We start from the raw sequence: 12,783 nt of genomic DNA on the forward strand, positions 1-12,783 counted from the left end.
ATATTATGTGTATAAATGAAATGTATGGATATAAAAAAGTTTCGCCTCGTTTCATCATTCGCTTTCCACATATCACCTTTCGCAATTTTGACAAATTAGTTTACACGTTTTCATAGCTTTGACCTTGTTTGTCGGTACAATACTTTATTTCTCGAAGAGCTTTACGTTTACTGAATTGGTTAAATCGTATTTGGGTTAGGCGGGCTTATTTGAATGGTACAAAGGTCCCTTTTATATGCCATGACTTACACCAAGAGCGAGATGTGGATGTTTTAAATGGTATACGGTGTCGGGTTCTAGCATCAAAATTTCGAGATTCACACACACTGGCAATAACGCAGAGTGAGTTTGCTAATATTGCCACTTGCTAATATCGTAGCACAATACTCAAAATGTGGTCCTATAATTGATTTTGTATACAATGAGTGAATGACTGAATGGAGGGTTGAGTGCATATTTGACATGCTGTTAGCTATTGGTCTAAACGAGAGAATAAAAATCAGGAAGAAAAATATTCATAATTTTCAGGGCAGATAAATGAAAATAGTAATACAAATTAATTTCGATAAATGTTAGGCAATACAATACTAATGAAGTCTATGCTCGAAATGAGCAATTTTCCATCCACGTCATATGCGAGAAAAAGAGACTATTTTACGTACATGTTGAATAAAATAAAAAATAAAAAACGTGCCAGACTTCCTGTTTTGTATTTCACAGACACATTGTCTTTGGAAGTACAATCATGCAGTTTGAAATTTCTGCAATTTGACATCAGGTGTCAGAAGATCGAACTGATTCGAGTTTTCACTGCTCAAATATTAATGGGAACGCAAGAGTTGCGACGTTGAATTTAAAATTGTTGTTGTAAATGGAAAATTCAACAATTCCAGACAGGCTAATTGATTAGTTTCTGCGTAGTGTTCGACTACTTGCCGCTGGATTCTATTTGTCATGAATATCGAATATCCCTGGCATGAAAAATCAATTGATCGTGATTTTCAGAAGAAGCCTCATTCATTCAAGTGGAAACGAAACGTAAAATGCACGCTTTGAGCGAGAAATAAAGGCGCGACTATTTTCAATGAAACAGAAGTTTGAAAAATATACGTTGGAATCGCACCATTACATTCTGACACGAGATCAACGATGAAGTTATTCTTGTTTCCTCCAGTAACTTCAAGCACACCGTTGGAATCCATCTCCAATTACTGCTACATTTACTCAGTAGAGATGATATCACGTAATGGAAACTTCGGAAACATTTTATGCCACAGCTTGTGAGAATCATGTATATTCTGCATTTTTACTATGAATAAAATTCACATAGCTTAGTATTCTACATACCTTGTCAAATGAATATATTAGCCATCTCGTTTCCATTTGCAATCTTGGGTACCTCGTATCGACTTTGAAGGCTCCGTGAAGCACCTTAAAAGGTATGCGAGTTCACAATTAGGGACCGAAAATGTTTTTTTCATCTGTGCACTTACAAACAGGGACACGAAAACAAACATTCGAACCTGAGTACGTGTTTGAATCGCATATAAATTGGAAAAATCCTTATTATGCATGTAAAATTATTATCAGAGGTATAAATACTGAAATACCGATGATGATTATGTGATTTGTACCGTTATGTTCGCAAACATACGCATACGTTCAACATAAAATATGCACACGCGCAAAAATATTTTCACGAATATAAAAACCAAGTATTTCGACGGAGGCCTGATCAGTGTGTCGTGTTCAGTTCTTGAAACAGCAAAAAATCTTCAACACCGACATCAAGTCACAGAGTTAGAATGAATATTGTACCCGACAGAAATACGCCTGTACCCCAACTGATTGTTCAGTGGGTATATACCGGGATTGGCTTAACTTTATCAACCGGAGCAACGGTTGGGTTTATTGCATTGTTTGAACTCCTGATATTGCTTTTGCGACCTGACATTGTCGACAAGGTTAACAGAGTGCGCATCGTTCCAACGGAAGAACTGCCTTGCCAGTACGACTTTGTAATAATTGGCGGAGGATCCGCAGAAGCTGTACTTGATAACAGATTAACAGAAAATACGAACTGGACTATCTTGCTACTGGAGGCCGGAGGTGATGAACCAATCATCTCTGCTGTACCTGCATTATCTTATGGTCTATTGAACACTGGTTTGGACTGGCAATTCAAAAGTGAACCTTCGTCAACATACTGTAAAGGCATGGTCAACAATCAATGCCCCATGTACACCGGGAAAGTACTTGGAGGAACCAGTAGCATCAATACCTTACTGTACGTACGTGGAAATCGAAGAGATTACGACAACTGGAGGGATGCGGGAAATCCTGGATGGGGATACGATGACGTTTTACCGTATTTTGAAAAGGCAGAAAATATGACGATTCCCGGTCTCCGCGAATCGCCTTATCACGGTACCTCCGGCCCTCTTACAGTTGAAAATCCAAGTTATAAACACCCGATAAAATGATACTTTCTGAATGCTACATCTGAAATGGGCTACCGTCAGGTGGATGTGAACGGCAAAACGCAGATTGGATTTGATCGACCGCAAACCACCACAAAAAATGGCCTCCGATGCAGCACGGAGAGAGCCTATCTGCGATCCGCAGCTGATAGGAGAAACCTGCACATTAGTACGAATTCTCTGGTCCATAAGATTCTCATCGATAAAACGACAAAAACAGCTTACGGAGTTGAATTTCTCCGAGAAAACATGAGGCACATTGTTCGTGCAAAAAAGAGGTAATACTCTCAGCGGGCGCGATTCAATCGCCTCAACTGCTAATGCTCTCAGGAATAGGACCCAAAGATCACGTGGAAGAGGTTGGAATTAAGGTTATTCACGACAGGAGTCGGGCAAAATCTTCAGGATCATATTACGATCGGTGGACTCACTTTTTTGATCGATCCACCGTACAATGCATCTACGACAACTCTAGCGGACGTAACGGACTTTCTGGTAAGAAGAGAGGGTCACCTATACGGTATAGGCGTCTGCGAAGTATTGGGTTTTATCAACACCAGGTGAATATTCTTATAAGCATTACGAGGCAATTTGTTAACTCTAACAAGAGTAATCCACAACTCACTGACGTGTAACGCATTATCTCTGCGTATTGAAAAAAAAAATAGAAACAAAATAACGTCATCACATGCACCTATGAATTCGAAATCATCAGCCTTTTTTCTCACCTGACAGCATGGATCTTGAGCCCTGCGAAAAATCTTTCATGAACATAACTACAAAATAGCCAAGTTAGTATTCCGTGTACGTGACTGTCGCATCTTTGCAGATAGCTTTTCTAAACCTCGAGACATCTTTTGTTCTACTGTAGAAATGCGTGGTAATTCAATCGAACTGTCCAATGTACTTAAAATAATGGACCTGAAACAGTTTTTTGCACATCCAAGATGTTGCATACTAAGTATGTGAAATTGGGAAGTTTTTACGGCAATGGATTCGCACAGAAATTGTTGAACGATGTGATTTTCTTCGACACATCTGCAGGACTTAAACACAAGCAGGGCCTTTTATTTTTCTGCATATAACTACTGAAAATTTAATAATTTATACTAACATTTATCACGTGCGGTGAAGACAGGAGTAGCACGATTTGTTTCTAATCTTGTGCTTATCAGAAGTTACTGCGGTGAGAGTCAGATCGAGGGGCTAGTAATTCTAGAGTAAACTCGCTTCTTACTTAGGTATTAACCATAATTTACTTATTTTGCTGATCTATTCAAAAACGTCGACGAGTATCGGCGAGTGTCGACCAGTATTGACGAGGTTTTTGGATAGATAACCGATATAAGTTGAATAAGGTTACCGACTTATATACACGAGAGTGACTTGATTGTTCGATCGCCTTTAGCAAGATCGTGCGATTTAAAATACCTGTTACATGTAATTAGTGCGGATATGGGTATCTATCTGCCGGATGAAGGCAATATTGTGATATGGATTGGAAGGTATAATAACACAGCCGAGTTGATACAGGTGTCTTGGATTGGATTGACTCTGACTATTACTTATTTACGAAATTGCCAACTCGCCACAATAATTTAACGCTACTACTTACAATAAGCCAAAGTTCTTGAACACGACTTACCTGAGATGATCCCGAATTTTTTCTCTTTTGGTTGAGCTGGTATTGAGAGGAGATGAGCTTTTGAAATAAAAGTTATCACTCCACGATGGCTCATTTTATTCGGAAGTTACAAGCTCGCTGCAACCAATTGTGCTTTTTTTCAGTCGACAATTCAATATTGCTACCAGTCGGTTGTAACCGATATCGATGCAAAGTTAAAACGTTCAAAATTCACAGATGTCAGAATGATAAAAAAATAGATAAAAATATTCCAGTGAATTTGTAGAAAATATTCTTCTGTATTGAAACAAACCGATGCTGGATGGAATCGAACTAATCTACTACATTTTTAATAATTTTCACACCAACTTGAAATCAAACATGAATATCTGAAATTTCATTAATTGAAGAGATCTTCGAAGCTCAAGATAGAGAAATTTTTCAATCATTCAATGCATTTTTATCTTTTAATAAAATGAATAAAGAAGTATCGAGTTTTGGCCAACGAACCTCTTTGAAGAGAAGCAAAAAAATTACTCCGAATCAATCTGAATTCCTTAGTTTTTAGTATCATAAAGTAATAGAACATCGAGAAGAGTATATTCTTCTCCTTTTTTAGTCAGCAAGAAAAATTAGTTACCGCAAGTCTGAACCTATTGATTGATTTATTTGTGATCGATAAATTTTTATTCACGTTGGATAAAATAATACTTACTGTTAGAAACACGACTGACGAATAAGAACGAATACACGCATTGTAACCGGAATGTAAATTTTTTGTCGGATTAAAAATATTACCTGCAATTAATAGAATTAAATATCTCTTTCATCTGTATCTCAGCTGTTTTTTTTTTTAAATTCACGAATGATAAAATTTAATGGTTACAAAATAATAATTTGAGAAGTTTATACACGAATAATTTATCCCGTTTTTCAGTGTAACTCTTGCCATGTTTATTGCAAAGTTCAATCACAAAGTGACAAATGCGCTGAAATTAAATTGGTGCCTAATTGAGGTTTTGTGGTCCGAATTTTCATGACAGTAAACTTCATCGTCAAAAAATCCCGAATATATATAATTTGTGAATCGTTTTAGGAGTCAAAGTAGTTATAGAGTATAAAAGAATATTCTATACACTAGAAGGGAAAAAAAAAAAAATATAGTGGAAGGAAGGTTTTGTGAAGTCAAACAAATGCGGTTTCATTCAATAACCCAAATCACAACAGTTCCGGTTACTTCCTTGTCTAATAAAATGATAATTCATCGAATGAAAAATACGTTTCTTTCGCTTATTTGGTAAACGCGACAAATCTTTTACCGGCTTGTTCCCATAACAGTTCCCGAGTGAAACGAGAAAGTTGGGGTCGACTTCAGGCCCTAGATCGAGCACCAACGAAGTCCGATCGTGGGCGGAGAAGGGAATTGGGAAATAGTGTCTGCCCTACGGTTTATGATTTTGGACGGATCGGCGCGGCGCAACGTGACATGAAGTGTCGAAATGCAACCGAAACCTACTTGACGTATAACACACAACGTTAACGGGCATTTGAGTGCCAAGTAAACGTCTCGTTGGGCATAACAGGCGATGCGATACAACCGTGTCAAGGGTTATCGTTTTCCGTGTTTGATCTGTAATCGATTTCTCGAAATCACTTGTTAGTCAAGCCGCACGTCTGCACGTTTCAAGGAAGCATCGCAGATCAAACCCCAATCGCACCCTGGATTCTACGTTACCTCCCCTCTTCCTGCACGCCAAATTATCCTCTGGATCGCGAAAAACTCCAAGAAAAGAATTTCGCAAGGAACGTAAGTGCAGAGTTGCTAAAATGAAACGGGGTATATATAGGATCATTAGGGTGGTCCTTATTCAGGGTGTCGATGAATTTTTGCCAGACCATCCCCCAAATCAACTTCAAATAATTCGAAAACAATCGCCCAATTTTTTCAGATTTTTACATCGAATCTAAGATAGTCTCCGCATTGCGATCGAAGTTTCTTATGGAAGTGACATGAGAAAAACTTTTTTTCTCAGTATATATTTTATTGCAAGAGTAATAATGTTCCAAATAATCTGTAACCGCGGAGTTTTGGTGAGAATTAGTGCTACTATCTGGGAAAAAATACACATCATCGTACCAGGCAATCTAGACGAATTGCACAATCTCGAAACCTGACTTTTTTTTATTTATCTAGAGGAAGTGCAATTCGTCTAGATTGCCTCGTACGATGATGCGTATTTTTTTTTCATATAGCATCACTAATGCCGACTAAAACCCCGCAGTTACAGATTTTTTGGAACATTATTACTTTCACGATAAAATATATAGTGCGAAGAAAAGTTTTTCTGGTGTCACTTCCATAAGAAACTTCGATCACAATGCGGGCTGTCTCAGACTTGCTGTAAGAATCTGAAAAAATTTGGCGACTCTTTTTAAATGATTTTAAATTGATTTCAGTGATGAGGCGGTAAAAATTCGTCGACACCCTAAACAAGGACCACCCTAAGGATCATAGAGTAAAACGTTTAAGTAAACACTTCATATTTCTGCTAATTATATTCGTACATCCAGAGGAAATACTTCCGCGATTTTTTGGGGATTTCAGAATCAACCGTTTCAAAGGTTTCAAAAAGATGACACCAAAAGCGGATATTGTAAGTGAAAGAATGAAAGAAATCCGTAATCGAAGAGATAGTTCGATTCTTTGAATAATTCTGAAACTGCATACGAATTCGTGTGTTAAAAGAAAAATATTTTACGACATTGTGTGTTTTTAAACCATACTCGGGAAATTGAAAATTTTGTAGATTGAGCGTTTGTTTCGTTCGCTAAATTTTGAATAATTGTAGATGTTTTCAATTTGGTCAAGTTTTTATGAAAATTGAATTGGTGATGTTTGGAATTTGTTTAGATTTTTACTTGTTTGTTCAATTATGCAATTCATGCTATTGGAGTTACATCGTATTTTTCAAGAATATCTCTTTGAAACAGTTGATTTTACAAATCTGCAACAATTGCGAAACAATTCTCTTAGTTATGAACATCACGCTTTGTGGAATTTAAAATGTCGACGAAAACATTCTGTAAGAAGTTGACTGAGTTCACAAAAATTTTTGGCCGTATGTGGAATAAAAATTTTCGAATCCGTAAATTCAACAATTCTTTGCAGTGAAGACTTTACAAAGAAGTAATGAAAAACCGTCATCGGATTTTATCTAAAAAAAGAACAGAAAGAAACACACTAAAATTTTTTGTTTCGTAAACAATCTCATCTTACTCCAGTGGATTGAAAATAATTTCGATGATTTGAGGTGAAGACCTGTAAGATACAAATTAGAAACTGGTAGAACAAGGATGTGTAAAAAGATTTTTCCGCATGTATTTAAAATTGCTGACTAAATATCTGTCGTGCAGTATAATTGAGTTGCAGGCTTTCAAGGCTCTCTCCTTTCCTCTCCTTAGATTACAAATACATTAGGCATAATCAGAGTGATTTCCTAATGACTGCACGTTCCATCGTCTGCTCAAACTTAACGCGCACGCGCTGTAATTCAACAGCGACAATTTGCCAGAGCAACCAGCCAACAAACAGACAACGCGATGGATGTAACCTCAAAAATTTTGACAATTATCAGTTGAGCTCAACTTCCATCGATAACTGCCAAGATTTTTGAAGTTAGATTTGTCGTGATGAGAGAAGACAGGGTGTACTTTTTCGGTATCTTGAAAAATACATACACCACGTGAAGATTTCCACATTTCAAAATGTGCGCTAAGCAATCTCAAATGTGATTATTAGTTTAAAATCCAAGATGGCTTTTATTGGTTACTGGATGCGATTGGTTCTTAGAGATGGCTGGGCAAGAACACACCTTGTCTTTTTTTATCACGACACTTATGACGGTTGGTCACCCTGGCAGAACACCGTTTTCAAATTGTCGCGCGTGCGCATTAAAATCAGCAGACAACGAAATGTGCAGTAGCTAGGAATTGACTCTGTATGATTGGACACAGGTGTGCACCGTGCTGAACATTGCAACGTGCACAAGATTCTTCAACTGAGTCCATATCGGGCCAGTTCTTGGCCTCGAATCGGACTGCACCCGTAGATATCATGATCTTTGCGCAACGCCTTATGCAAACGTTTATACATGATGTATACAGTATAATGTGTATTATACTGCCCCGTTTAACCTCTCACCTCGTCCTCCTCTCTTTGTGCCTGAACAATTTTTACACACTCATGCATGCGGATTGCCATTCAACATGCAAATCGAATGCGTGTAATTCATCGCGGGTCGCTCTTGTCAGGCGATGTTTGAACGTAAATTGACACGTTTTTGACAGCTGACTTTCGGACGCTATTCATGATTTCGTGCATCTCGCTTGCAGCACTCAAATACCCGCGCTTTCCCCTATATACAGAGTATTTCCAAGTAAAGGCTGTAGGAAGTTGGTTTGCATACCACTAAGGGGAACAAATATCGGTAAAACAGACCTACCGAGTCATTATCACTTGAGTCAAGTCAAGTAATATAATCACTTTAATGTAACCCAATCACTGAACGCTTCTAAGCATGGGTTATAAAAAACGAAACAACTGCTTGGTCGAGTCTACACAACTTGGCAACACGGGCAGTTTCAGCTACCTGTTGATAACTCGGTAGGTCTGTATTACCGATATTTTCCTCAGCCGTATGCAACCCAACATACTGCAGTATTTACTCGTGAAAATACTTTATATATCATTCTTTTTCTTCTTGGTGTTCGTATCTTGTATTGGAAAGATTAGAAAACTTACACTTACTACTGGTTCAGTTCATTATAAAAATTCGGGGACTTGGATCAATAATCTTACACTCAGTCAATTAAAGACTGTTCAAACTATTCGAACCACATCTTAAAAAATTAAATTTCCACGTCCTTAAAGTTTTCCCATGGAATAATTCCATTTCGATTTTGTATTTTTTTATTCTGTCTCTTCAGATCGCGATTATTGCGAGCAAATTTGCATAAGAAATATTGAAATATCTCCAGCGATTATCGTACAATACCTGGAACAAAAATGTCGATGATACCTTTATACCTCTGTCACAGCATAGTAGAAACGGTTTGACAAGTAAATGGGCACACATATTCAAGCGAATGACAAGCCAACTTCTATCATGACGGAGAATGTCTTCTCACCGATCGACGGACAACAACATATGGAAATCATGGGTGCCTATGGCTGTACACACGCGCATATAGCGTAAAAATATAACATGGACGTGTAATGCAAATGCAGGCACATCGCACAAGCGAGTTGTATCGATAAGGGTAAACACGCGGCGTTTTGTGAGCGCGGTAAAAATCTTACGTTTAAAAATCAACGTGTAGATGGACGCAATATAATTCCCGTCGTTGCAGCTGCAGCAGCGGCAGGATTTACGAGCCTTCGAACCGCCTCTAAAATCCGATGTTCAATGACAGCTGGGTAAGTACACACGTCAATCTTATAATCCGTACAATCGACCGCATACATTATATTACATTACGTGTGTGGATCTGAACTCGCGGTACGAATGCCAGAAACTAACCAACAGGATTTAATTTAATGCCAAGTGAAATTTTTTAGGACAACAGCTCGGCGGATGTATTATTGCGACATCGTTTCTCTTTTTATTTTATCGGGTCTTGCGGTGTGGATTTTGTCACAAGATGCGACTCTGAGAATTTTTATACCCTTATTTTTCACACTCGCAAGTTATATTCCGAACACTCAGTACTATTGCCGATTTGTTAAATTGTTACAAAAATTGAAAACAATTGGACGCGTATTTTTTTTCTTTTTTTTTTTTCTTTTCGTCTCCTTTTGATTAGTTTTCAAACTTGGGATTTTATGAAATCAAGTTATATTTTTGAAGTGCGGTGTATTTCTGAAATTGTCAATACCAACTCCTAATTTTTTATACACCTTCGAAGGAAATTGAACCGGTCTCTTTTCTGTTGTTTTCCATTTAGCTCGTTTTTCGTTTATCGTTGAGAGAAACTAGCTGTTGCTAAAATTTTACAAAAGCTCTTTATATGTTTTACAGTCAAACAAATGATTGCTGTGTAATTATTATTTTTTATCGATCAAATTCTATTTTGAACTTGAAACCTTGACTTGGAATAAAAAGTTGGATTCGACTTTCATACATTCTTTACTAAAAAAATAAGACAATGTTTTTGATAGTTGAAAGCCGCATCAAACAGAATTAATATTCCACTCTTTTCTGATTATTGACGATTGATTGCTCGTCCCGCAAATAAGTAAATTTTGATAAATTTGAGATTCCAATTTCGGATCTGCAGCATAAACAGGTCGCTATAATATTATGTAAAAATCTGGCACCTTATATGCAAGAGAATCGAGATTCAGGATGGGATTCACGTCACTGTCCAAGTTATATACATACGCAATACATTCTAGCTGATTTTGTACGATGATTATTCAAAAAAATGCAGCGATAAATAAGAACGTTTGAAGACACCGCCTCATAAATATTTATACCAATCAACGATTTACAGTCGTTTATTCACCGTCAACGATTGGTCAATGCAAATTGAGCAGGCAGTCCTCACAGCCAATTCCATTTCAGCTGTATCGCGATGATTAATCGCGTTTAATTGCAAGAAAATTAACACACTGAAAGAAGAAATAAATTTGAAAAGCTTTCCCACAAAGATTTTACTCTCAAGCGGTAGTTACGTTCGAATTTTTTCATACAATTCTATTAGGGCAGCAAGTATACAAGTAAAAAGAAAAAAAAATTGCATTAAGGATTCAATTATTGTGAATATCGGTACAATTTTTCAGAAATACAAAGAGCCTTAAATTCGTGTATTATATTCAAAATTTTGGATAAAACTTGACGTTTGTAAGGTTTTCATGGGTTGGACGTTACCTCGCGAACGGATGTTAGCACTTTCTAATCAGTTATCAGGTGTAATTTTCAATTTTCATTTTAGATAAATAAATTTAGTATTTATTAAATATGCACGCTCTAGTTTTTTATCAGACGCCAGAGTCTTATACAAAATGATTAAAGGCACAATTACAGATCAGAGCAAAAATAAACCGTGATTTGATAAGAGACGTGGTCTTCCGACTAAATGTATCGATCGTGATCGAGAGCCAAACTACGCTGCACGGTCGGTAAAACAGAATCCATGCTCGAAGCTTGTTGCGAACATAATGCCGAGAATCACAAGCTCGACCCGGCGTAAGAAAAGACGCTTCGAATGCATTCGTACAGTTTTTTGTACCAAGCGATTTGAACCTTTCAGTTACTAGCTACAATGATGCGCGAATAGATGGCGCAGTTTTAAGTGTACGAAACCATGCTTATTGTTAGCTAAGATCTTTTCGACCTATTACTTATATTTTTACTGTATCCACCTCATTTTCGACTGAAAGAAACTATGAGAATTAATTATTACCTATTTAAATTATTCTATGGCTCAAGTTCAATTTGTATTCTTGTGCTTTATCTACTTTGGAAAGTAAATTAACGTCTTGAACATTACAAATTTGACGAATTTTCCGCAAATTCTAAACAGGATTCTAGAAAATCGCACGTGACGTTGATTTCAAAACTTTGATAAATGTTGCGTTAATTAATTACCACAATCTTGTTTACGCAAATTAATTAGAAAAACTTCGGTAGATTGTCGACTGCGGTTTTTTGCAAAATAAACGAAACGGTCGACTTTTCTTGCATCATTTCTGACTTGTTTACGAGTGTTTTCGGCCGGTCACGTGATGTAGCTCTAGCAAAAACGCAGGAGTTGCAAGACAAGGTGTAAAAATAAAAAATCTCGGTAGTATTGGAAAGCCTTTCGCAAAGATGATTGTTACGCGCGGGTAATGCAAAATATACAGCGAACCGCGCTGATCGACGCTGCGTCAATTACAGATCACGACTATTGATCAGGCGTATCTCAAATGCGCCGACAAAGTATCGATATGCCGGCGTATAACAAGCGTTATACACATAAGCCATGCAGGATAATTGCGAGGAAACGGTAATTGCGGTTAACCGAGCTGTATACGGAACGGGAAAACAAAAATAAATACGACGGTAATGAATTTCACACGTCGGTTAAATCGGTAGCGTACAATTTTGCGATAATTAAGCAATCGACGCCGTGTTTGCCGCGAAATGTAATATTCACACTGAGAGAAATTTTTAGTTTCGGTTACCGCACAGTCCTTGACTATTTTCATTTTTTACCACAATCGAAAAATATAGTTCTAGGTAGAAAATGAAAATTAGTTTTCTAGCTGTTGCCGGAAAGTCTGGTATCCGTTACTATTCTTTCTCATTACGATCACTGTTACTAGATTTTCTTGCAACTTTTGCGAAAATTTAACGCTCGTGCTAGGATAAATTGACGTTAAAGCCTTTTTTAACTAAAAAAGTAGAGTAAACCTCACAAACTGATTTTGCGTCGCAATTAGCAAGAAAGTAACAAATGAAATTTTTCTCAGTGCATGCCGATCACGGCGCAGATTGTTGCCTCTCCGTATTTGAAAAATCGCTTGATGACTGCACGTTGGACCTGGTAGATCTTGAGATCTAAATGCCGTGCAGATTGTCGATAGAAGCCCTGAAACCGATGTGATAATTACATTGCACTATCTGAGTGTAAGTA

The 12,783-nt window shown here is 37.3% G+C and overlaps 1 protein-coding gene across 1 annotated transcript; it reads left to right on the plus strand.

Annotated features, from left to right (window-relative positions):
• The first annotated feature begins 1,753 nt into the window (after positions 1 to 1,753).
• LOC124294619 (glucose dehydrogenase [FAD, quinone]-like) lies at positions 1,754 to 2,710 on the plus strand. The gene has a single exon (XM_046740642.1). It carries the CDS (start codon positions 1,806 to 1,808, stop codon positions 2,481 to 2,483), a length of 678 nt encoding a protein of 225 aa, XP_046596598.1. The 5' UTR covers positions 1,754 to 1,805; the 3' UTR covers positions 2,484 to 2,710.
• The last annotated feature ends 10,073 nt before the right edge of the window (positions 2,711 to 12,783 follow it).

Source organism: Neodiprion lecontei, chromosome 5, assembly GCF_021901455.1.
Source record: "Neodiprion lecontei isolate iyNeoLeco1 chromosome 5, iyNeoLeco1.1, whole genome shotgun sequence".
Lineage (NCBI taxonomy): Eukaryota > Metazoa > Arthropoda > Insecta > Hymenoptera > Diprionidae > Neodiprion > Neodiprion lecontei.